This window comes from Quercus lobata, chromosome 10, assembly GCF_001633185.2.
Source record: "Quercus lobata isolate SW786 chromosome 10, ValleyOak3.0 Primary Assembly, whole genome shotgun sequence".
NCBI classification, from domain to species: Eukaryota; Viridiplantae; Streptophyta; class Magnoliopsida; order Fagales; family Fagaceae; genus Quercus; species Quercus lobata.
Genome location: NC_044913.1, coordinates 28,626,218 through 28,650,101, shown reverse-complemented (window position 1 = coordinate 28,650,101; position 23,884 = coordinate 28,626,218). Strand labels below are relative to the sequence as shown.

Here is a 23,884-nt window from a genome sequence, read left to right as displayed (position 1 = left end):
AATTAAAGCAGTGTAATGTGCTGCACATTACACTGCTTTAATTATTATGTTGCACATGGGATGTATAATGTTTGGCTCTTTTAGTGTAATGTGCACGAGAGACTAAACAATATAACAAATTAAAGCAATATAATTAATGACAAACAAATTAAAGTAATATAGTTTATTGTTACACTAAACAACAATAATTAAAGTAATATAATTAATCAATACATTATAAAAGACAAATAAATTAAATTATGTTAGGCTAAATAATAATTAATAATTTTATAATTAATGAAACAATAATATAACAAATTATAGTTTATAAAAGACAAACAAATTAATGAAACAACTAAACAAAAATAATTAATAATTTTATTAATATTTCAAATAAACTTATAGTTTATTCTTTTGCTAGAATTATGGACAAATATTTGATAAGAAAACCACGTACCCAAGATTCAGCTCCTGTGCAAGATTCATCTTCATCTTCTAAGCGAATTCATGTTGATTTTAACTTAGAGAATCTTCCTTTAGATCCTGGGCTACGAGAAAAAATATCATCTTATCATCCTAATCATCATGATGAAATAAGAAGATATTATTTAACAAAAGGCCCTTGTCAACCTGTTTTACACAGTGATGCTGGAAAGCTCCGTCGATTTATATCCAAATGGTATAAAAATAGATACTGGTTGGAATATAGTATAGATAAGGATGCAGTATTTTGTTTTTATTGCTATCTATTTGGGCAAGATGTTGGTAAGCAAGGAGGAGGTGACACTTTTGTAACGAAGGGATTCAAACTTTGGAATCAGAGATAAGTTAAATTCCCATGTTGGAGGAGTTAATAGTGCTCATAACCAAGCTGTCCAGAAGAGTGAAGATCTATTGAAGGAAAAGCAACACATTCAAAGTGTTTTTGTTAAGCAATCAAATCAAGATAAAATTGAATATCGTATTCAATTAAATGCAATAGTTGATTGGATAAGATTCCTTTTATGCCGAGGATTAGCTTTTCGTGGTCACGATGAATCTCAAGGTTCAAGTGATAAAGGAAATTTCCTTGAGCTTGTACAATTTTTGGGGGATCACAATGAATCTATCAATGAAGTGTTGCAAAAAGTTCCGACAAATTGCAAGCTTACCCACCCTGATATTCAAAAAGACATTGTGAATGCAATTGCACGTGAAACATCCAAAGCCATCATCAAGGATCTTGACAATGGGTTCTTTTCAATATTAGTTGATGAGTCACGTGATATCTCAGTGAAAGAACAAATGGCCCTCGTTCTTCGTTATGTGAACAAAGAAGGAATTATTATAGAGCGATTCCTTGGTATTGTACATGTAGCAAATACTACCGCTTTGTCACTCAAACATGCTATTGAATGTTTACTTTGTGAACATAATTTGAGTTTATCGAACCTACGTGGGCAAGGTTATGACGGGGCTAGTAATATGCAAGGTGATATCAATGGTCTCAAAACTTTAATTTTGAAAGAGAACAAGTCAGCATTTTATGTCCATTGTTTTGCTCATCAACTTCAATTGACACTTGTTGCTGTTGCTAAAAATCACATTAACATTGCTAAATTTTTTTATGTGGTTAGTAATTTAGTAATTGTTGTTGGAGGCTCTTGTAAGAGACGAGATGCTCTTTGAGATACACAATTTGCCAAAATTAAAGAAGATTTAGAGAATGGTGTATGTAGAAGTGAGCAAGGTTTGAATCAAGAGACAAATCTTAAATGTCCTGGTGATACACGTTGGGGATCATATTATGGGACTATTCTCAACTTGATTTTGATGTTCTCTGCTGTTGTTGATGTACTAGAGATTATTGAAGAAGATGGCCTCTCCAACCAAAAAGTTGAAGCTCGATCTATTATGAGGTCAATTCTCTCTTTTGAATTTGTCTTTACTCTACACTTGATGAAAAATATTTTAGGGATCACAAATGAGTTGTCAATAGTATTACAAAAAAAAAAAAAAATCAAGATATAGTAAATGCTATGGATCTTGTTAAAGTGTCTAAGCAACGGTTGCAAGTGATGAGAGATGATGGATGGGCATCTTTATTGGCTAAAGTATCTTTATTTTGTAGCTCACATGATATTCCTATCTTGGACATGGAAGCGATATTTGTAGTTAATGGGAGGCCGCGACGCAACACCCAACAAAATACAAATTTACATCATTATCATGTTGAGCTATTCTACACAGTCATAGATATGCAACTTCAAGAGCTTAACAACCGCTTTTCTGAGGCAAATACCGATTTGCTACTTTGTATGGCTTGCTTGAATCCAAGTAATTCATTTGTGGCTTTCAATAAGGAAAAATTGATACGTCTAGCTAAGTTCTATCCCTCTGATTTTCTTGGGACAGATATTTTGGCACTTGACTTTCAATTACAGAATTACATTTTTGATATGCGCAGCAATGACTTCTTTTTAGAGTTTCAAGGAGTTAGTGAACTTGCTGAAAAGTTAGTGAGCACAAGGAAACACGAGACTTATCCATTAGTCTATTTGCTAGTGAAGCTAGCTTTGACCCTTCCAATTGCTACTACAACAGTAGAAAAAAGTTTTTTAGCAATGAAATATGTAAAGAATGAACTGCGCAATCGAATGGGAGATCAATGAATGAATGATTACTTGGTTGTGTATATTGAAAAAGATGTAGCTTGTAGCATTGATAATGAGACTATTATGCAACGATTTCAAAATATGAAAACTCGTAGAAAACAATTGTAAATTCTATGTATTTGCGTATTTTTTGATTGTTGTTGTTGTCAATATATAAAATTTTCTTTTTATTAGATTGTGTAATTTATGTTTGTTGAGGAACACCCTGAAAAAATTTCCTGGAGTCACCACTGATTTTAATTGTAAAAAATTATTAAGATTTGGTTATTAATAAACGATGGTCCAGTTAAAATTTGATAGATTAGATTTATAAAAAATAAAAAATAAAAAAAAATTAATTTTTTTTTTTTAAATTATATTTTAAACATCATTTTAGAGTCATGGACACCATACATATTAAAAAATGGGCACATGTCTTGACTATCCATCCAGTGTTTTAAAATACTGAACAAAAGTCTTCTCTCTTTTTCCCCCTCGGATGTCCCTCTCCTGCTCTCCATGATGGTACTTAAGAAATCTCTTGGCAAGGGTTGAAATTTCTTGAAAATACCCCTAGCCATCAAGACTGTCAATCATCTTGCGATGCTCTAAACCTACTAATGATATCATGAGTTACATACTTAGGTATGTGACAAGGATTGCACATCTATAATGATATCATGAGTTACATACTTAGATATGTGACAAGGATTGCACATCTATAATATTTTACCTTAGATCATTCTCATTGGCTTCTTAAAAATAGGCGGAAATATATATTTCGTCCCTATAGTTTGACCTTTTTTAGTTTCCAAAATAAAAAATGTATTTTATTTTGGTCCCTATCATAATCTCACTAGCGGAAATTGTCAACGTGACAGACGGAATGCACTATTAACATACTAAATATTGATGTGGCTATTAAAATTAAAAAAAAAAAAAAATTATTTGGCATTTAAAAAATGCCACGTTAGTTTCTTAAATTTAAAATTTAAAATTATCAATTTTAACTAAATAAAAAACAGAATTAAAATTAAACATTAGGTCCACGTTAGATTAAAGATGAAATTTAAAACCTAGAATTTGAGAACGGACTTGTACCTTCCCCAAATAAGTCAACAAAATTCCTTGTCCGTGAATGTCCTCAAACATGCGTTGCCTTTGTTGAATTCCATTTTTGGCTAGATGTCACGAATTTGATCTTCTTCTTCATTTTTTTTTTTTTTTCCACAAAGTTTGGTTTGCTTCTAGTGTGAGAGTGAATTGGTCTGGGCACCATACATATTTTAAAATGCCACATGTCTTGACTATCCATTTAAATGTCTTGACTATCCATGTTTTAGGTATTTTATTCCTAAAAGTTTGCCTATTATTTAGGAGCAATTTTCTCCATGATTATATAATCTATATATATATATATATATATATATTTGAAACTTTCACAATTTTCCATGTTAGCACAATATTTAAATAAAATGTATTTAAATTAAATTATCATTTTATTTAAAAAAAATTATTTTTGAAACCACTTCAGAGCTTGCCACATCATTATTATTTTTTTTAAAACCAAATTATTTAACTTTTATTTACCCCATACGTTGCTTAAAGAGAGTTGGAAACCAAAAATTACTCCCATAGGTTGCATAAAAATAGTTGGAAGCCAATAGGTTAACCAAAGTAGAGTTGAATACTGATTACAACTCAACAAATTATCCACCGTCTTACAACTATATATATATATATATATATATATATAAAACAATGTACAAGCTGAAAAAGAATGAAGAGCCATGATAATTGAAAGAGCTATATTTAGGATTTTTATTTCTGGCTTTTGCTTTTGCCACTACTAATAGAATTAGACATACAATGAAGTTGGTGTGGTTGGCTATTGCTAACATGCTCAAAGCTCAAGCATGGCTCCATGCAACCATACAGTACCTATGGTATTCTTTTTTCATGGTTTAATTTAGTTGTTTTAGACGCTATCGTATTGAGTTACTCTTTGCCTCAAGTCTCGCATCTTAAGCTTGGTACTTTTTTTTTTTTTTTGTCATCTACATTATTATTATTTTTTTAATCTACGTTCTTTTAATTCTTCTATTACTCCATTATCATTTTTTTAATTATTCTCATTACTCTTTTAATGAGTTTATATGAAATCACTTTTTGGTATTTGATTTTGTGCATATGATTGTTTTTGTTGTTTAGAGTTTACACCAGTAAAACTTATTGCTTTATATATATTTTTTTTAAAAGCAACTATTTTCCACAATTATCATTTTATTTAAATAAAAATATTTTTGTTTAATCCAAACTTATCAAGGAGTGAAACTCTATCTCTCTAACAAGTCCAACTTAAACTCAAACTCATCATTACCTTTTTTTTAAAAACAAAATTATTTTTGTTTAATCCAAACTTAACAAGGAGTGAAACTATATTTCTTTAACAAGTCCAACTTCAACTCAAACTCAAACGTTGATAATTTATCTCCAAATTTGCTAGGTTAATTATGAACACTATAAAAGCAAAGCACCAATATTTTTCTTTTTAAAGCCAAGCAAAGGTATGAGCTCTTTTTATGTTATTTTCTTCTCGTCTACTTTGTTTTAAAAAAAAATATATTTTTTATGGTTTTTCATGGTATTTTTTAAAAAGTAATTTTTGTACATGAACCACCAAACTCTATTTAGCCATTTTTTACAAGATAAAAAAGATTGCAATAATTGAAATTATTCTTTTGAATGTAACCCATCTTTCTCTTATATTTCTCTATTGTTTAGTCATATATATTTTGTTTTGTTTCAATAATTTCTAAGCAGTAAATCATCTGATCCTTTAATATTTTTTGGCCTTTCAGAAGTTTGAATATCTGAATTTTTGAGTTATTTTTTTACAATATCAATATTCAATATTGAAGTTTTAATATTCAATGTTGAATTTTTTTGCATAAGTTTTCAAGCAATAACTTCTTCATCAAATTGTAACACAAATTGAAGTCATAAAAGAGCAAATCATGCAATGGTATAGTTTCTTAAATATTTTATATAATTATTTTAGTCTACCTCACAAATAGGTAAGTTCCCGTGCACGGGTTAGTGACTAGTATAATTTTATCTTTAAAGAAAATAGAGAAAAAAAATCCCACGTTTTAATGTGTTTAATTAAACCCAAGTGTTTTTATTCCTAAAAGTTTGCCTATTATTCAGAAGCAATTTTCTCCATGATTTTATAATTTTATCTTTAAAGAAAAAAGAGAGAAAAAAAAAAAAAAAAAAAAAAAAACCCACGTTTTAGGTTTCTCCACGATTCTTTAAAGATAACTTCCCCAAAATCATTTTTCTTTTTCAAGATTTATGTATATAGGTTTCTCGAAAAAAAAAAAAAAAGATTTACGTATAAAGTAATTTCTTACAGAATCATCAAATGTGCAATGAAAGGCACAACAAAGGACAATATTAAATTTCTTATGGTAGGATATTCACAAAAAATGGTCTTTAACAACTACTTGATAGATTGGCTACCACTTCACTCACCTGAATTCATCCAATGTAACTGCTATGCATTCTAACAAAATTGTTGATATGTCACCCTAAAAAAAATATAAAAAAATAGAGAGTAAGACTTAAATATAATGAAAAAAATAATAGGAGGAAGAGAGAGCATCACTTAGAACACATACACTAAAATAATTAGTCAAACCTGAAAACTAAAAAAAAAAGAGACAAAAATATATATCATTTTCACTCTTTAAAAAAGAGTCATTAATTAGAGAAAATATAAACATTCACCAAATTGACCAAATAATGGAGAAGATTAAAAAAGAAGAGTGTGGTCCTATTTTGTAGACAGTATTTTACGTGGGAGTTAAAAGATTTTATTTTATTATTATTTTTTTTTTCCTTTCAGATTCTAAATCATTATAAAAGAATAAAGTTTTTTCCCCCCCTAAACTCTAAGTCAGTGTTCAACTAATTTTTTTTTTTTTCTTATATTCAAGTTTTCAAATATGAGTTCTATTTGAACTCAATTTTTCTTATATTCATTGTCTGGCACCTCAAGCATGGAGGAATGGACGTTGGTTAGTTGTAAAACATCTTGTACTTGATGATAATTATCCTTCTTCTTATTTATGTACCCATTTTCAAAGGCAAATACCTCATTCAAAATATAACCATCACGTTGATATCCTTTCTGGCTAGATCTCACTCGACAAATTCGACTGCTTTTACCATCATCTCCAAGAGAAGCTAAACAACAATTGATCTTGCTTTCACGAAGATCATATTTGAACAAAACAATAGGAATATAAGAAAACATGACGGTGTAACAAAAATATAAGAAAACGTGAGTGTTTTTTTTTTTTTTTAAAGAGAAGATAATAATATGAAAAAGGATAATGATAACAAAATAAAGAAACCAAATACAAGAAAGTAAATATTGAACGACAACTCATAAAAGCAAACGTAATATAGAGAACCCAATAGGCATGAGGCATCTAAATAGAGGTGATCAAAGATACTTACATTTTTGTTGTTGACTACACTTTAGGTCCAAAGTCCAAACAGTTTGTTAGAGTTAGAGGACAGAGAACACGAAAATATTAAAGATCAACACCCATTGCACGTTCCTTGAAGTTTAGACAAGAAAATCTTGAAGATAGCACCCTAGTGTACGTTCCTTAAGAAATATGTGAAAGAAATCAAAGGTGAGGTTGAAATATAAGAGTTATTTTACACAAATATTCGAATTGTTTCTAGAATATAAGAAGTTGTTCATGAATTAGAAAACCAAAATAGAAAAGACCAATGTACATTAACATACACATAACATTAAGCAAGAGCAAATTTGAGTAGGGCAAATAGAAAAAATGATAATAATGGTGAAAAGAAGATTAAACCAAAATTGGAGAACTAAATAAGAATCAATTTGAGTTTGAAAACCACTATGAGTGTAATGAGAGTGTGATCCTATTTTGTAGATAGTGTTTTACATGGGAGTTAAAAGAAACATTTTTACCAAGATTTGCCCCTATTTAAATGTAGGTTGTAGGGGTTTTTGCACGGTTACTGTAGCAAATGTGCAAATATACACATTTTAACACCCACCAATGTGGATAGTTTTAGAGGTAAATTGTATAAATTTTGTCACTTTTTGTATTTTAGAAGCATCGTTATATTTGCATTTTAACACCCATTTATGTGGGTAATTTTAGAGAAAAATTGTGTTAATTTTGTCACTTTATGTATTTTAGAAGAACTGGTGTGAACACTCTAACTGTGGGTTTTTTTTATACATTATTTCAATTATTATTTTTTAATCTGCACACTACACTAAACACTACATGCATAGCACACTGCACATAGTATATTAGCATACCACAATCACATGGCTCACAGCCTCACACACTATCACTAACTAAACCCACCTATTGTATGCACATAGGCATATAGCATCTTGGCACACCACAGACACATGGCCCATGGCCCCACACAGTAAGCCACCATTGTACACGCGTGCGGCATTTGAATAATCTTTTATTTTAGGGTAAATTACAAATTACACCCTTAAAGATTGGGAATGATTGAATTTTACAAATTATAATGATATTAATTAGTATCATTGAATTTTACAAATTATAATGATACTAATTTATATAACTAGGTGATAAATTAATTTTTATTTGTGCAAGTTTAGACTTTAAATCCAAAAACTTAATTATTATTTTTGCATCTCAAAAAATAAAATAAAAATAAATTTTAAATAAAAAAAAAATGACACCACTTAAAATATTTGCCCCCCAAAATTGTTGAACCAGCCTGGTACCCAAATATTTTATCTTGCCTTACATCGTTGTCATTTTAAATTTAGAAGTTTGGGCTACATTTTATTTTTTACCAAAAAATCACCGCCATTGACCATAAACAGAAATGATGATGAAGGTTATGTGACGTAGGATTAGATCGTGGATCGTAAGATCCTACATTATTTGAGAAAAAAACAAAAAATACGCATTAGTATTTTAAATAATTACATAAATTATACATTCATTGATATAATTGTCATATATCACTACATTCATTTGTAAGCATTATTTAAAGAGGCCAAAAACCTCAAAATGTGACACTCTATTGGAATCTTTTTTTATTTAAGTCCAACTAACACTCTCTTTACATTAGAGTAGAAAAACTTGGTCTTATGGGATTTTATTTTTCATTTGGGTTCAACTGAACCTTCTATCAAGTTAAAGAAGATTACAAGAAACCAAGGTTGTTTGGGATCGTCAGAATCATCTGATCCTACTGATCCTGAATGATCGCAAAGATCTTTGAAAGATTTGGATAATTTTGGATAGGTGGGATTATAAAATCGTAGGATCGTAGGATCCAAATCGGAATTTTGACAACCATGGTGGCAGTATTGGAGGGCATAGTTGAGATTTTTGGCTGGATTTGAAGTTCCACATCTCCTCCATCTATATACATATAATCTTACCAGTTTTTGTATGTTGTGAGTTGTGTGATATTAAACCTTAGTCCCCACTCCCCTGTGTGTGTTAGTCTAAGTCTTTCTCAAAAAATAATATATATATATATATATACACACATATAATCTTAAAAACATAACCTCCCCCCATATATATAGTGAATACAATTCCTAACGGTTAATTACTCATATATAAGTCAAATGCTGAATTACAAGACACACATAAAATGACAATAAATAAATAAAATAAAATAACTTATTTTTAGAAAAAGATCCAACCTTCAAAAATAGAACTCACAAGACAAATGCAAATTACAAGTCACACGTAATATGACTTGACAAATACAGAACTTATTTCAAACAAAGCTAAATTAACTAAGATGATAACTTTTTCAAATGACTTTTACTTTTCTAATGTTTGCCTCTGGAATGGTTACATGGAAATGGCATACACCAATTCATTGCACCACACCATGCGTATTTTAATTTATCAAATGATACCTAGTCAAATTATGCATATCGCACCACACCATATTTTATTATACCTAGTCAAATTATGCATAAACTTGAGCATGAAGGCGAGGAGTGAGATAAACTTCAAGTGGGGTAGCTTTCGGGTTTGTAAGTCCACCTTTCTCTGTCAAGTCCACAGGTTCATTTGATGGGCTTGAAATTTCAAAAGCATGCAACAAAGTAGCAAGTGTGAGTTGCGTAACTTGCAAGGCAAATGAAATCCCAGGGCACATTCTTCTACCACTACCAAATGGTATCAATTCAAAATTTTGGCCTCTAACATCAACATCCTTGTGAGTTGTAAGAAATCTTTCAGGTCGAAATTCACTAGGATCCACCCACACATTTGGGTCTCGATGGAGTTTTGGAAGATTAACAATAAGTCGTGTGCCTGCGGGGACGTGGTAACCAACCAAAGTACAGTCTTCCATTGACTCGTGTGGCACTAGGAGTGGTGCAGCAGGGTATAAACGCATTGTTTCTTTGAGGATAGCTTGGAGATATACCAAATTTTTCATATCTGATTCTTTCACTCGCCTTTCTCTACCGATATGGATGTCTAATTCTTCTTGAGCTTTTGTTAAGGTCTCAGGGTTGTTGAGAAGTAAAGAGAGAGCCCATGTCAATGTTATTGTTGATGTGTCTGAAGCCGCTAAGATAAGGGCCTACAAAAGTAACATAATATGAATTGGTTAGAATGTTAGATGGTCGGCTAAAGCTTTAAGATTTCTAGCCATGGTCCAAGAATCTTTGGTAGCAGCAAGAATTCAGATTGCATTAAGAATTCAAAACTTGTGCTATTTGATTATATATGGCTTAATATTCGACAAGAAAATGACATGCCTTCAAGTTCAGGATTTAAATAAACCATTATGCACAAGATAATTATCATGAAATTTTTTGAACATTTTAATTCTGTAAAATGAAGTTCCAGATCCACGTTGAATTTTATGTGAGACACGGGGAATACAAATATTCTGTACCACTTTTTGTGTTGTACTTTATACTCCATTAATTGTGGTATGCCATGTGTTTGATTTGATTTTATTTCATTTAAAACTTCAATTATTTTATAAAATTAAAAAAGTAAAAACAATACATGATAAGTTGTAATTCGTAGAATATAAAATAGAATACAAAAAGTAATACAAAGAATTTGTATTTCTTACATGGACCATGCATGTGTTCATCTATCTAAGAAATTTAATTATTAGTCTACAAAGTCAATGGATCAACTCTACAAATTCAATAGAGCAGTGTTTATTACACAAATTATTTTATACAATTTTACAAACACACAAAAAAAAAAAGGTTATAATTTCAGTTTTTTTTTTTTCACGTATTAAAAATTGTGTAAAATAACGTGTGTTTAACAAGTTAACCTAATTGAATATATGTAGCAAATGAGATTTTGGAAATATATTATACTATGTGTGAATTAATAGGGTTATCAAAAGCTTACCAGGCATGTAGCTTTGACGACTGTATCAACATCATAACTGGAAGTCTCATCATCATCAGTGACAATGGATAGCATTACATCCATAAAATCTTGGTGTTCCTTCACCCCAACAGAAATTTTCCTCTGCTTATGCTCCTCTAGCCATTCTTTAGTCACATCATCCAATTCTTTTGCAGTTTTCTTCATGGCTTTCTCGCTTCCCCCCACGTCCAACCACCTTAGATATGGAAGTGCATCTGAGACCACAAACTCTCCACTCAAATCCATAAACTTTCTCAATGCCTTTCGACACTGATCATTTTTATCATTCTCAACCTTGGTTGTAACCTTACCAAATCGTTGTCCTACAACCATCCTACATATTATGTTTAGGGCTGTGCACCCTAGCCATCTCTCCATCTCCAATAACACCTTGTTGTTCTTGACCAATAGCTTATGTATCTCTTTTATAGAATCATTTACCTCAGCCTCTCGAATGTGTTTGAGTGTTTCCAGGCGGTGGTTTGAGAGGACCTCTAGCGTGACCATTTTTCTCACTTGGCGCCAGAAGGGACCATAAGGGCTGAACCCAATCATAGCATAGTTGTAGCCCAAGATTTCTAGAGCTAAACCTTTAGGACGGTTGGCAAAGGCTTTGTCATTGGTAGTAAAACACTCTTTGGCTATCTCCCAACTGCTTACTATTATTGTTCGATGCACACCCAACCAAATTGTGAAGATTGGTCCATACTTTTCAGCCATGTTACCCAAGGCTATATGAGCCGGTTGTGACCTTCCTAACTGGTGGAGGTGGCCAATCAAAGGCCAAGCCCCACCAGCTTCAGGTAGAACTGATCTTTGTTTAGTGGCAGTTCTTTGAACTCTTCTTGATATCCATATTAGAAAGAATATGAACATGAAAATGGTGAATATGCTAGCCATAGAATTTGTGAAGAATGGGCAGGAGAAGAGCATGGTTGATGTTTCTGGTGAGTGACAATTAATGTGAGAAAATATATATAGCCCGAACTTAGTAAGGAGGTGGTTCTTACAAGATACGTGGCAAGCAAGCTGAAAAATAAATTTGGATGGTCATTTTACATCTTACGTACCCTAAGATTTTCTCTTGTCTTATCTCGATGTCATTTTACTTTGCAAATCTGGCCTAATTTTAGTATTTTACCTCAAATCCAAAAACAGAAACATTGATGGGAAAGGATCTTTGCATTAAAATCCTTCATTTTTCTCTAATTTTAATTCCAACACAAATAAGATACGTGATATTTAAAAAATCAATGGCGTTAAAAGATTCATATAAATCACAAAAAATCAAATAAATGTTATATGTCTTACATCTATCTAAAAATTAAAGAGATTTAGAAGATTTAAGCTGGAGTTATCTTATTCTATCAAGTTATTGTTTGTTTGACTCTATTATAGCTTATATAGCTTATAGTCAATGGTGGCTCCACATGCAAGCTAGGATGGTCACCAAGTCACCCTAACTTGTAAAAAAAATGTATATATACACTTGCTAAATATATATATATATATATATATACTAAACTAATTTATTGTGATCACTCTAATAAAAATGTTGAACACCTTGACTTGGGAATTACAAAAATTTAGGTTTAACAAAAATAAGAGTATTACTACATTCACTATAATTTCACAACAAATTCAATGTAATAAGTTGTTATGATTATAATTTGGGCCTAATACTAATATTATTTTTTTACCCACCAATAAACAACTTTTTGCATAAGATTTATTGTAAAAATGTTGTGGAAGTATCATTACTCCAAAACCAATTCTACCCCCCCAAACATGATCCTTAATCCTTTTTAAAAAAAAAAAACTTAAATAACAACAATAAATATTAGCTCAAATAACAACAAATATAAATCAAACAAAAATAAGACAAGACCAAACAACAACAAATGAACAAATTATTCAACAAAAAGCCTATTATGAAACAAAAAGATAAAAATTGCTAATTATTCAAATTTGTAACTCATTCAACCTATTCAATAAAAATAATATCTAATTTCAATTTTCCTTTAAAAATGATACCAAGAAAAATATTGTAGTTGTGAGTTTTCCTTGATGGTGATGATAGTTATATTCTTTTTGGCTTTACAGTCGTAACAATTTTGCTTTCCTTTTTTGACTTGACTTGCAGTTTCAGTAAATATTTAAGTTATTACTTTATTAGATTTCATATAATTTAAATTTTATAGTGACAAATATAAAAAAAATAAAAAAATAAAAAAATTCCTAGAACCACCGTTACTTAAGTAGAGCAGGCTTTGCAAGGGGTGGTGCTGGCGAGTTTTGCTTCTTCTTCAAAGCTGTTGGTTGTACAGAATGAACGAACTTTTGTGATGGGGCCAAGAAATTAAGTCAGAAACTTGAATGATTTAAACGATAAGTCCAAGAAATTAAGTTAAGACACGTGGAAATTAACGCATCAATTTTGTTTATTATATCGTCAATCACAATAATTGTTGATTAAGTATTATTATACTTTTGGGTCCATATACATACAAGTACGATTAAGTCAGTTGAAGATCTTCTCAAAAAAAAAAAAAAGTCAGCAGAAGATCTTTGGGTATTTCGAATGTAAAATGACAACCCAAATTTTGTTTCAGCTTGCTTGTTTGTTTGAGCGTGAAGTCTAGGATTTTGACAGAAAAATAGAAGAGAAGGTCATTTCTTGCTTTTCCGTTACACGCAGAACAGGGAACGATTCTGCACATGCCCCTGCAAGATTAGAGAAGGAAATAGAAGGATCAAACGTTGGGCTAGAAACTATACCACGAATATTAGAACGTATAAAGCAATCAAATCTACCTTTATTATTTTTTTAAAGCTGATGGTTCTATAGAATGGATGAGTTTGTGCGATGGATCCAAGAAAGTAAGTTAGAAACCTGTCGAGTTTTTCAATTAACTTGACTTCTCTCTCAATTTTCTTTACTATATCATAAATCTCAATAATTGTTATTATCATATTATTGGGTCAAGATCCATCTTACCTCACCAGTAAAATGAAATTGATAAAATATCATTTTGTAGGTATAAAATTTCTCTTTTACAAATGTTGCCGTTACTATCACTTAGATTATGATCGAAATATTTCACCTACTACTTAGTAATCCAAACTTTCAAACGTGTACTGATGGGATAGGTGAGTGTCTATGGATAGCAAAAGTTCCTCCAAAATATATTTAGGTGTATTTGGATACTGTTTATTTTGCTGAAATTAAAAAATTATTACTGAAAGTACTGTAGATAAAGGTAAAAATTAGTTGAAATAGTACAGTGAGACCTATGAATAGTAGCAAAAATAAGATGAATAGTGAAATAATTTTCTTTTTTCCTTTCCACCCAAACACACACTTAGGGATGGAGGAAAATTTTAAACATGATAAAAGTATACTTAGCAAAATGGATTGAATAGATGCAAGTGGACCGAATTGGATGAAAGTGGACCGAATTAGACCGAACTGGACCGAACATTCTGAAATGCTACGTTGATGTGGCTCAATAAGAGCGTAACAACAATAAATATTATGCTTCAATTTTAGATATTATATAGATTCCATTGTCCATTTTGTATATTAGAACTAATTGAATTGTATTTGTAGTTGAGTTTTCCACAGTAAATGAGTTTGTTTGCAGGCAATTGTTCCGAGCTTCTTTAAGTGAGTTTGTTAGTGTGTTCTAATAAATTTCCAGCTTGCTTATAAATAAGAAGAAAAAAAATTCAAACTTGTACGAGACTTGGATGAATAGTGTCAACACGTGAAAATAAATCAATTCTAGGTTGATATCACGTTTGACAACTTTAATTGTCTAGAGATAATGAATTTTGGGAACTTAGCTAGTCCTGGACTACAAGGTCAGCTTGTAGTCCCAGCCAATAGAGAGAAGACACATCACTAAAAATGGTATTACATCAGTTTACTTGCCACTATTTGCTGCCGTTTCTTTCCATTGCAATGTTGGTAACACTTCAGCTCTGTTTCTATTTCATCTGTCCCAGCCACTACGGCTATCTCACTGCTTTTAGTTTTTATTTTTCGTTCTTAGCTCAATATTAACTAGGTTAAGTTCTTGTTGCCTTACTTTTGTTTTATATTAAATGGGTCAAGTTTTAATTGTATTTCTTTAGTAGCACTTTGTTGGAATCTTTAGGTTCTGTAAAACATGAACATGGATTTCAAATTTGATTTATAGTTGAAAACTTTATTGGTTGTTAAATATAAGTAATAGTTTTTTTTTCCTTATAAAAAAAGAAGTTTTTGTTTTTGTTTTTTTGGATTTGATTTGATTCGATAGTTTTTGGAAGTGATTGAATCAAAAGTATTTAGGCAAAACATCAATCTCCCACAATTTTTTTTTGGTGGCATAAAAAGTGTTTGTTGAAATGCTTCGTAGAGTTTTGGTTTGGTCTAAACTTGTTATGGCTTTGTATCCATGTTTATGTGGAGCTGCTTTTTTCAATTTTGTGAAATCCGGTGTAGCAGTTCATTGAAAGCTAAGAAAAGGGACGAGGATAATCAACCTTACAGATGGTTGAAAGGACTGGGACTCTGGGAGAAGATTATCCTTATTAAAAAAAAAAAAAACAAGACAAATCTAAAACTAAAGCAAATCACTACAAAAAACATGACTTGTTTCAACTCATTTTTTCCAAGGTTTCACTGAAAATGGTTGAAACAAATGCTAAAAACTGGCTCGCTAATTAAAATCTAATTAATCTTCTTACAATGGTCATTAAAACCCTTGAAATAAACTAAATACTAAAATCGAACACCCTTTCCAAATGACGGTGCTATGGTAATAATTTCGTTAGTTGCCCGGTTTTGAAAGAAAATGTGAAACTAGCATCTCGAGTTTCTAAAACTTGAGATCAATTAGAACTCGAGCTTTTAAAACTCGTTTTGCCCAGTTTGTCAATACAATTCAGCCACGTAGAAATCGAGTTTATAAGACTCGAAATCTGCACGATATATCAATCTGACGCTTTTAAACACTCTCTCAGTTCAAACACCCTCTCACTCAATCTCTCAGTTCAAACACTTTCTCTTAGTCTCTCAAACACTCTCACTCAAACACCCAAATCAGTCATCCTCAACCCCTCGACGTGCAACAAAAATCACCCTCACCCTCAAACGCTCTCTTTTTCCTCACAATCGGCTTTAGACTTGAAAATCCCATACCTTGAAAATCCCTTTTCCTCACAATCGGCTTCACCCTCACCCATACCTTGAAAATCCCTTTTGTCCCTACCAACGGAAGTTTAGATTTTTCAAGTTTGAAGGTATGTTTTTCTTATAAAAATTTGAGCTTTTTAAATAATTATTCCATCTGGGTTTAGCCCAAGTGTTTGGTGTAAGATTTAAGTTAGACAGATTTGTTTTGTTACTTGTTGTATGATTTGGGTTGCTGGCATGTTCTGTTTTTGTCTCTCTTTTTTGTTGGTTTCTGGGTAATAATGCTTGATATGTGTTTACTTGCTGGGATTTATGTTAGTAAAATCTTTGTTATGAGGTAGTTGCAAATGTTGCAGAACTCTTTGGATCTGTGTAATATGTCTTTACTTATAGTTTGTGTAGAAATTATGCAAATTTCTTCATTGGGCTCAAAATTAGAGAAATTGTTTGTGCTCTTATTTTTGTTCTTTTTCCTTGGGTTATAATTACAAATTTTTTAAAAAAAAAATTGAGGCTTTTGAATTTTGATACCTTATTTTGTTGTGATTTTTTTACCGTTGAAGTTGTTTGCAACAATTTCTTGGGTTCAAAGTGACATTACTTTCACGGGTTTTCCTTGTTCTGTACTCAGCTTTAGCATATAGATTTGTTCTTACTATCTCACATGGAAGATTCTGTTTAACCCTTTGGGATTTGCTTGATTTGAAAGTATTGTAGTTCTTGGTCTATGAAGATACATCAGCACAATTAGTTTATTTTATTCCATGAAATTGCTGCTACACATGGTTTTTCTCTGCTTCATTGAAGTTCAGTTCCACTGAGTTTCTTAAGGAAGCCTCCATCACTTTGCACCTGATATTGACCCCCACAATTGGATGTAGGTGCAGTTTGGATCTGCGTCCACGGCTGCGTTTTATGTTTTCACGCGTTTTCTTTTCTTTTTCTTTTTTTCTTTTTTTTTTTTTTTTTTGCTTCAGCCATACCTTTTGACTAAGTCAGCAGTGAACAGTGCACCTGTGCATTGTTCATGGGTCCCACAAATAACACTTTTCAGCAACTTTTTCATTAAAAATGGGTCTCACGATACTATTCACACATTTAAAAATTATTTTGTTACAATGTTTTCAGTTTTCAATTTCAGCAAAATAAGTTCTATCCAAATAGATCCGTAATCTTTGTGTATCAAGTGATCACTTGTAGTGTTTGCAGACCTTCCAGTTAAAACAATTCCACCAAAAGCTAAATAATGGTGGCTGGTAAAATGAGTGAAAAGAACATTTGAACTCAAGTTTGGTACACTTGGTCCAATGCCAAGATGTGAATGACTACAACAATAACCAATTTGATAACCCTGCAGCTCTTCCTCTTATCACACAGGTCGTTTACAGTCAGATTTCCAATCTGACTGCTGTTATTGGTCAGGATATTGGCAACCAGTCCAGCTTCTGCATTAGGGATTGGTGAGTGATCCCACTTTGTTTGCTCAAAAAAATAAAAAATAAAAAATAAATAAAATAAAATAAAATGCATGGAAGAATAGAAAATTGGATTTTGAATCTTATTATATTGATTTCGTTTGGTTATGAAAAGTCAGCACAATTTAAGTAAATGGGTGAATTTGGTAAGCTAAATGAAGTTCTTGCTATTAATGGTACTTTGGATTCAATTGCTAGATTAGTGGTTGCTTATTGAAGCTTTAGCTGCTTGAGAATATTGTAATTTTGTCTCTTTATGCGTTTAAGATCAACATTTTAATTTCCTTTCTTTCGTTACAAATTTTTTGCCATATGTGTATTTTTGAATCCCATTAATCTTTTTATTTGTTTACCAGTATAAAAGGGTTGAATTTATTTGATTTTATCTTGAAGCTTAGTTTATTGTTTTAGGAATACTGACTGGGATTGAGCCTTTAATTTTTCAACCAACTTGGATTTCTTAGCTTCTTGCATCCAGAAGACTAATGGTATAAGTTCTTTTGATTAGAAAGAAAATGATAATGCTACTCTTTGAAAGATGAGAAAATCCTGGAAAAAACTGTAGCTTAGAATTTTTGATATTTTAATCTCTATTTTGTTGAATAACATATAACCATATGACTCAGTTCAAATGACCTTCTCATTTAATGGGGAAATCTTTACAACATTAATCATACGCTCTTGATGTTTGCATCCTTTTTTTTTACTTCAGTATTTTGGGCAACCAATTGAGATGTTCAACAATCAGCGAGAAGCTGCATGTTGTTAGTGAACCAATGTAAAAACTGTGAAAGAGTAATGATTTAGTGGTCATTCATGCCTGATTATTGGGTTGCTAGATAGATGTATATTAGATTATATGTTCTTAGAATGTTTGGGATACTGTAGAATTTGCTAGATCTATTATTTTCTTTTCTTTTCTTGTGAACATTCAGTAATTGTATGGCACATTGAGTTCAACATAATTATCATTTTGTTACTGATAAGGTTCACTCTCTCTTCAACGAATATTTACTTTTCAGGAAAAGAATGCCATGGTTCACATTAATTCATTTCCAATATGTTAAGAATGAGAGTCAATTTACAAACCATCAATTTTTTGTCCTTGCTGACTTTTCTCAATCTACTTGAAAATCTTTTTAGGTTAACATCTCTATATCCTCATCTATTCATGGTGGTTTTCACTCTCCTACAGGAGACATTACACATCACTTGTGTTCAGCAGCAGAATTGAAGTTTTACTTCAATAGTTTCTTTGAAAGATCTGGGAGTACCAATTACTTGAAACCTAATAAGAACTGTAATTTAACCTCATGGGTAGAAGGCTGTGAGCTGGGATGGGCTTGTAGTGTTGGCTTATATCAAAAGGTTAACCTAAATGATTCAAAGGTCATCCCCGCAAGAACACTCAACTGTCAGGCTTGTTGTGAGGGTTTCTTCTTCCCTCATGGTCTTACCTGCATGATTCGTAAGTATTTGAGAGTCCTGAATAGCAGTTCTTTCTATAAAAACCTGGAGGAGCTTCTAATCAGGGGCGGAGCCACTTAGCTCCTTGGGGGGGCATGACTGCCTCGGAAACCTCGCCAACTCTCCGTGACGCCGCTGCCTCCTCAAGGTATCTCATTCATTCTTTACTTGACTTCTCTCTCTTTTTCTCTACAACTGAAGTACTGAACTAAATACTAATACTTGAATAGAAATATCAAATATCAAATATGTGTAAGTCAGTATGTGATTTCCCTTTGCCAGCAAAGCAATTTATACTTATTACTTTGTCTTTTGTCTTTTTGTGTTTGTTGTTATTGTATTCTTTATTATTTGATTAATTAACTCTGAGACTTAGACCAACCTTTTCCCTTTTGGCTTTTGTGTTGTTTGTCTTGTCCCTTAAGTGGGGGCCAGGTGGGGCTTGCCAGCTTGCATTGTGTTAGTAAATTATTAAAAAAAAAAAAAAAAAAAATTAATCTATGGAAGGAAATTGGAGTAGTGGGCCGTGAGTCTAGGTATTTGGTTTATGTTGTTTGTTTATACTTTTGATTGATTTGTTTCTTCAGGTTTTTTAAGTTCTTTTCAGCTTAATTTTTGAATCGTATTCTTAAAGCTAAAAGATTTATTAGCAAACAAAAAACAATTGATGCATTCTTTAAGAAAAAAGATGTTAGCAATTTAGAATTTAGGACACCTGTGGCTATAGAAACAAATGTGGCTGTAGATTTAAATGTTGATACTTCAATGCATGATGAACACCCCTCTAAATGTTTAAGAATTCAATCTGAAGAAATAAATCATGATCAAGAATCACGTAAACAAATATGTGAATTTCCTATCAACAAACAAGATGAAATCCAACAAGCTTATCTCAAAGAAGCTCCATATCAACCTAAAAATATAGATTGTTCATACAACGATGATAATCATCGACGTCGAAAATCGGCCCCCCCCCCCATGTAAAAAATCCTAGCTATGCCCCTACTTCTAATTGATAAAACTTCAAATGTCAATTGTCTTGTAGACATCAATTGCCATAATAAATTTGTGATACCAAGTTATTAAAATAGGAGGCCGCATATGAATGTTACTATTGGGATAAAATTTTATGAAAGGTCAACCATTTCCTTCCATATCTCCTAGGAATCAAGTAGTACTTATACATATGTACTTTTTCTTTTTCCTTGGTTAAAAGCTGTCTCTGATGTTTCTTCTGGTTGTTGGCATTTGATATGATGGTCTTGAAGCATGCCCATTAGGTTCCTATTGTCCCCTTGCAACTCTTAATAAAACTACTGGTGTATGTGTACCGTAAGTTCTGCTTCCAATCGTAAATATCACTTCATTTATGGTATGGCTTATGTTCTTACAGAATATATGAAGATGATATATGTTTCTGCAGATATCTGTACCAACTACCTCCAGGGAATCCAAACCATACTTGTGGAGGAGCAAATATTTGGGCTGATGTTGGAAGTAGCAGTGAGTTATTCTATTCAGCTGGATCATATTGTCCAAGTACCACCAGCAGACAGACTTGCACTAGTGGGTATAAAAAATTTTCTCATTATCGATCACTTAGCAACCTTCTCTAATGTTTTGCTCGTTGCAACCTTGTACTTTGTTTTTGAATAATGTTTTAACTTGATATGAAAGAGTGAAAGAGTGCTTTCATTATTGTGGACTTAGAAGCCTTCGTATCATTAATGCATGTATTTAATTTATTTGGAGCTATTAGAGCATGATCTACTTTTGGGGGAATATGAGTTTGAAGTAAAAAGAACTTTTTTTTATAATTGTCTTTCTTGCCTCTGTCATTATTTCCTAATGCTGTCATTTTTTTCATGGGACTAGACATTACTGCAAGATGGGTTCTACATCTGAGAAAAGTAAGTTTTTTTCCTCTCCCCCACCCCCTCCCCCTTTCAACTAAATTTCTGAAAAAGTTTTACATAATATATAGCAATGCATGTGGATTAGTTTATGATCAGTTAGTTGTGTTGTAAATTCTTTTTTCTATGCTGCAACAAAGAAGAGTTTATTTTTTTCCTTTTTTTTTGGTACTGCCATCTACGCCTTAATACAGGATTATGGATTTGTCTAGAGTTTCCTCTCTATAAGTTGTGTTTTATGGGTACCCTATATAGACTATAGAAGACTATATTCTTAAACCAAAGACCATAATCCAAGTGAATGCTACACTGCTTGTTACCTAGCCTTCAAACCATGTTTGCATTGCCTCCATGGATGACTCCCATTTGGTAAATTAAGTATATAATATTAGGCTATTAACTTTGGCTGTAACTTATTAGGGATTTAACTGTTTGTATTGCTATTTTTATGTCAAAAGTAAATTATTGTCTTCCCTTGCTTTTCTGAGTTTGCTATTGGATTTCTGGTGTAAATCTGTACCAGCTTACTGATAAGGTTCCCTGGCTCATGTGTTTCTGTGTCAATTGACAGGGTCATCCAAATGTGAAGGCCATGCATTCATCTAAAGGTGTTGGTGAGCCTCCATTTTTTTATGGCCTCAGCTATCTTTTTTGTCATCAAAGATGCCATTACAGCTGCAAGAGCAGAAGTGGGTTGTAATGACTAGTTTGCTCTGGATAATCCCGCAACACCCAAATGCATCCGGATGGCTTGTTTGGATGAGTTGACTGCACCATTTATATGTCTATTGTTTCCGCCCTAAGCTCAATGTTTGATGCAATAGCCTTATTTCAATTTAGCATATCTCTCAGTTCTCACTTTGTACAGTTTACTTGTCTTTAACATGGTGGTTACAAAATAAAATGAAATAAACTGACTCTGCTAGTCAGGGAAGAGCAAGGGGAACACCTTTTTTGTAAGTTAAATAATGGTATTCTCATTGTTTACTATGGTACAAGATGTACTTACATCAGCACAATTAGAGGATCTCAACTTAAAAGATGTACTTAAATTTTGTTTCTAGAAAAAATATTGTAATTTCATTGCTAATTGCTTCCCCGTTTGTAATATGTAAACCTGAAAATTCAGTTCTCTTTTCTGTCCATTTTGTTAATGGAAAGTATGAAGCAAATAAAAATTGAGTGTTTTAGAATTTCTAATGCTAACCTAAAGCATCCTACTTTCCCTTGCTTTCTTAGTGTTTTTGGCAAGAGAAGAATCTTGACAACCTATATGTATATATATCTCCACTAAATTTATTAGACTAACATTGCGGTTGTTCATAAGTATCTCATACGTATTTAACTTACTTTAGAATAAGCAAATTAAAATTTATGTTTTCATACACACACACATATTCCTCTCATTTTTAGGGTAGTGTCTATTTGTGATTTGAGTTTATCTTGACACAATAGTTCGGCCCCCTAACTCAAAATTTCTGACTCTACCACTGCGAAAAATTATACCCACCGTAAATGGCAATAAGCAACAAAAAAAAAAAAAAAAAAAAAAAGCAATAGCTAAGAAAAAAAGCTAATTTGTACAAAAGAAAAAAAAATGTGAGATTTTTAAAAATAAAAAATCACAAAAATCAAGATTTAATATATATATATATATATATATATATATATATATATATGAGAAGAACTTGAGTGTTTCAAACTCGAGATAGTCAGTAAAAAAGCTGATATGAAAAATAAAAGAGCGAGATTTAAAAAATATATATGAGAAGAACTCGAGTCTTTCAAACTTGAGATCCTCCGGAAAAAAAGCTCATATCTAAAAAAAAGTGAGATTTAAAAAAATATATATATGAGAAGAACTCGAGATCCTAAGGAAAAAAGCTGATATCTCCAAACAAAAAAAAAAAAAAAAAAGAGAGTGAAATTTTAAAAATAAATATATGAGAAGAACTCGAGTGTTTAAAACTTGAGATCCTCAAAGAAGAACTCGAGTGTGAGGGCTAATAATTTTGTCTGGGAATTTTGTAGATTGCGTGTAAGTTTATAAAATTTTTCCCAGAGAAACTCGAGTCTTTAAGACTCGAGTTCTATGTAAACTTTATTTAAATATCAAGTAGAAAATCGAGTCTTTAAGACTTGATTTTTATTTTGTAGAAATTGAGTCTTTAAAACTCGAGATTGATAGTTTTTAGACCCCTTAAAACAATTGATTTAACCTAGATAATTAGCCAAGTTGTTACTTAGTCCAATTTAACAAATCTAGGTTATCACAATAACAAAGATCATATCATGCAAAACAGCGGATAGATAAAAAACACAAGATATGATCACCCAGGAAACCAAACTGGTAAAAACCTGGGGAGAATTTGACTTAGCTATCCTCAAGGTAAACTTGAATCCACTATCTTAAAAGAATCGAAGTTCATACAATAAGACTTACAAGCCCCCACACTCGACTTCTTATTGCTACCAACCAGTAGAACTTACTAACACGACCATGTGCAAGCTCCGAATCCACGGACTCCTTCTTTCTTGGATTCACCACCAGATACAAGCACACCCGCTTGTGTTTTCTTTAAGTTTCAATGGCAGCAATCGAGTTGATCATCAAGATGTAGATAAATCTTCTCCTTGAAAACCCTAAGTTTGTGTAAAGGAAAGCTCCTCTAGATCTCACAAGAGATTTACACAAACCGCAATATGAGCAACACTAAAACGTGGCTAGGGTTTGCCTTTTATACTTAGGACA

General features: G+C 31.8%; 2 protein-coding genes across 4 annotated transcripts; one reads left to right on the top strand and one right to left on the bottom strand.

Annotated features, from left to right (window-relative positions):
- Positions 1–9,483: 9,483 nt before the first annotated feature.
- On the bottom strand, positions 9,484–12,062 carry LOC115962829 (cytochrome P450 CYP82D47-like). Its single transcript, XM_031081702.1, has 2 exons — positions 11,075–12,062; positions 9,484–10,277 (listed from the first exon to the last, which is right to left on the bottom strand). The coding sequence occupies exons 1-2, from the start codon at positions 12,026–12,028 to the stop codon at positions 9,654–9,656; spliced, it is 1,578 nt and encodes a 525-aa protein (XP_030937562.1). The 5' UTR covers positions 12,029–12,062; the 3' UTR covers positions 9,484–9,653.
- Positions 12,063–17,498: 5,436 nt separating this feature from the next.
- Positions 17,499–22,318, top strand: LOC115964015 (xanthine dehydrogenase 2-like). 3 transcript variants are annotated; one of them, XR_004085981.1, is made up of 5 exons: positions 17,499–17,737; positions 18,164–18,240; positions 20,666–20,789; positions 21,095–21,129; positions 21,704–22,318. XR_004085981.1 is itself a non-coding variant. In XM_031083301.1 (5 exons), the coding sequence occupies exons 2-5, from the start codon at positions 19,214–19,216 to the stop codon at positions 21,830–21,832; spliced, it is 291 nt and encodes a 96-aa protein (XP_030939161.1). In that variant the 5' UTR covers positions 17,499–17,737; positions 18,948–19,213; the 3' UTR covers positions 21,833–22,318. The 3 variants fall into 3 exon arrangements, 1 of the variants encoding a protein (XP_030939161.1); XM_031083301.1 differs by lacking the exon at positions 18,164–18,240 and adding an exon at positions 18,948–19,220 and having other exon boundaries at positions 20,666–20,785; XR_004085982.1 differs by lacking the exon at positions 18,164–18,240.
- The last annotated feature ends 1,566 nt before the right edge of the window (positions 22,319–23,884 follow it).

Coding starts and splice junctions, on each gene's coding strand:
- LOC115962829 (XM_031081702.1), bottom strand. CDS start 12,028: ATGCTCTTCTCCTGCCCATTCTTCACAAATTCTATGGCTAGCATATTC. Junction 10,278..11,074: donor TCGTCAAAGCTACATGCCTG/GTAAGCTTTTGA, acceptor TTACTTTTGTAG/GCCCTTATCTTAGCGGCTTC.
- LOC115964015 (XM_031083301.1), top strand. Junction 20,786..21,094: donor CAGCAGACAGACTTGCACTA/GTGGGTATAAAA, acceptor TCATGGGACTAG/ACATTACTGCAAGATGGGTT. Junction 21,130..21,703: donor GGGTTCTACATCTGAGAAAA/GTAAGTTTTTTT, acceptor GTCAATTGACAG/GGTCATCCAAATGTGAAGGC.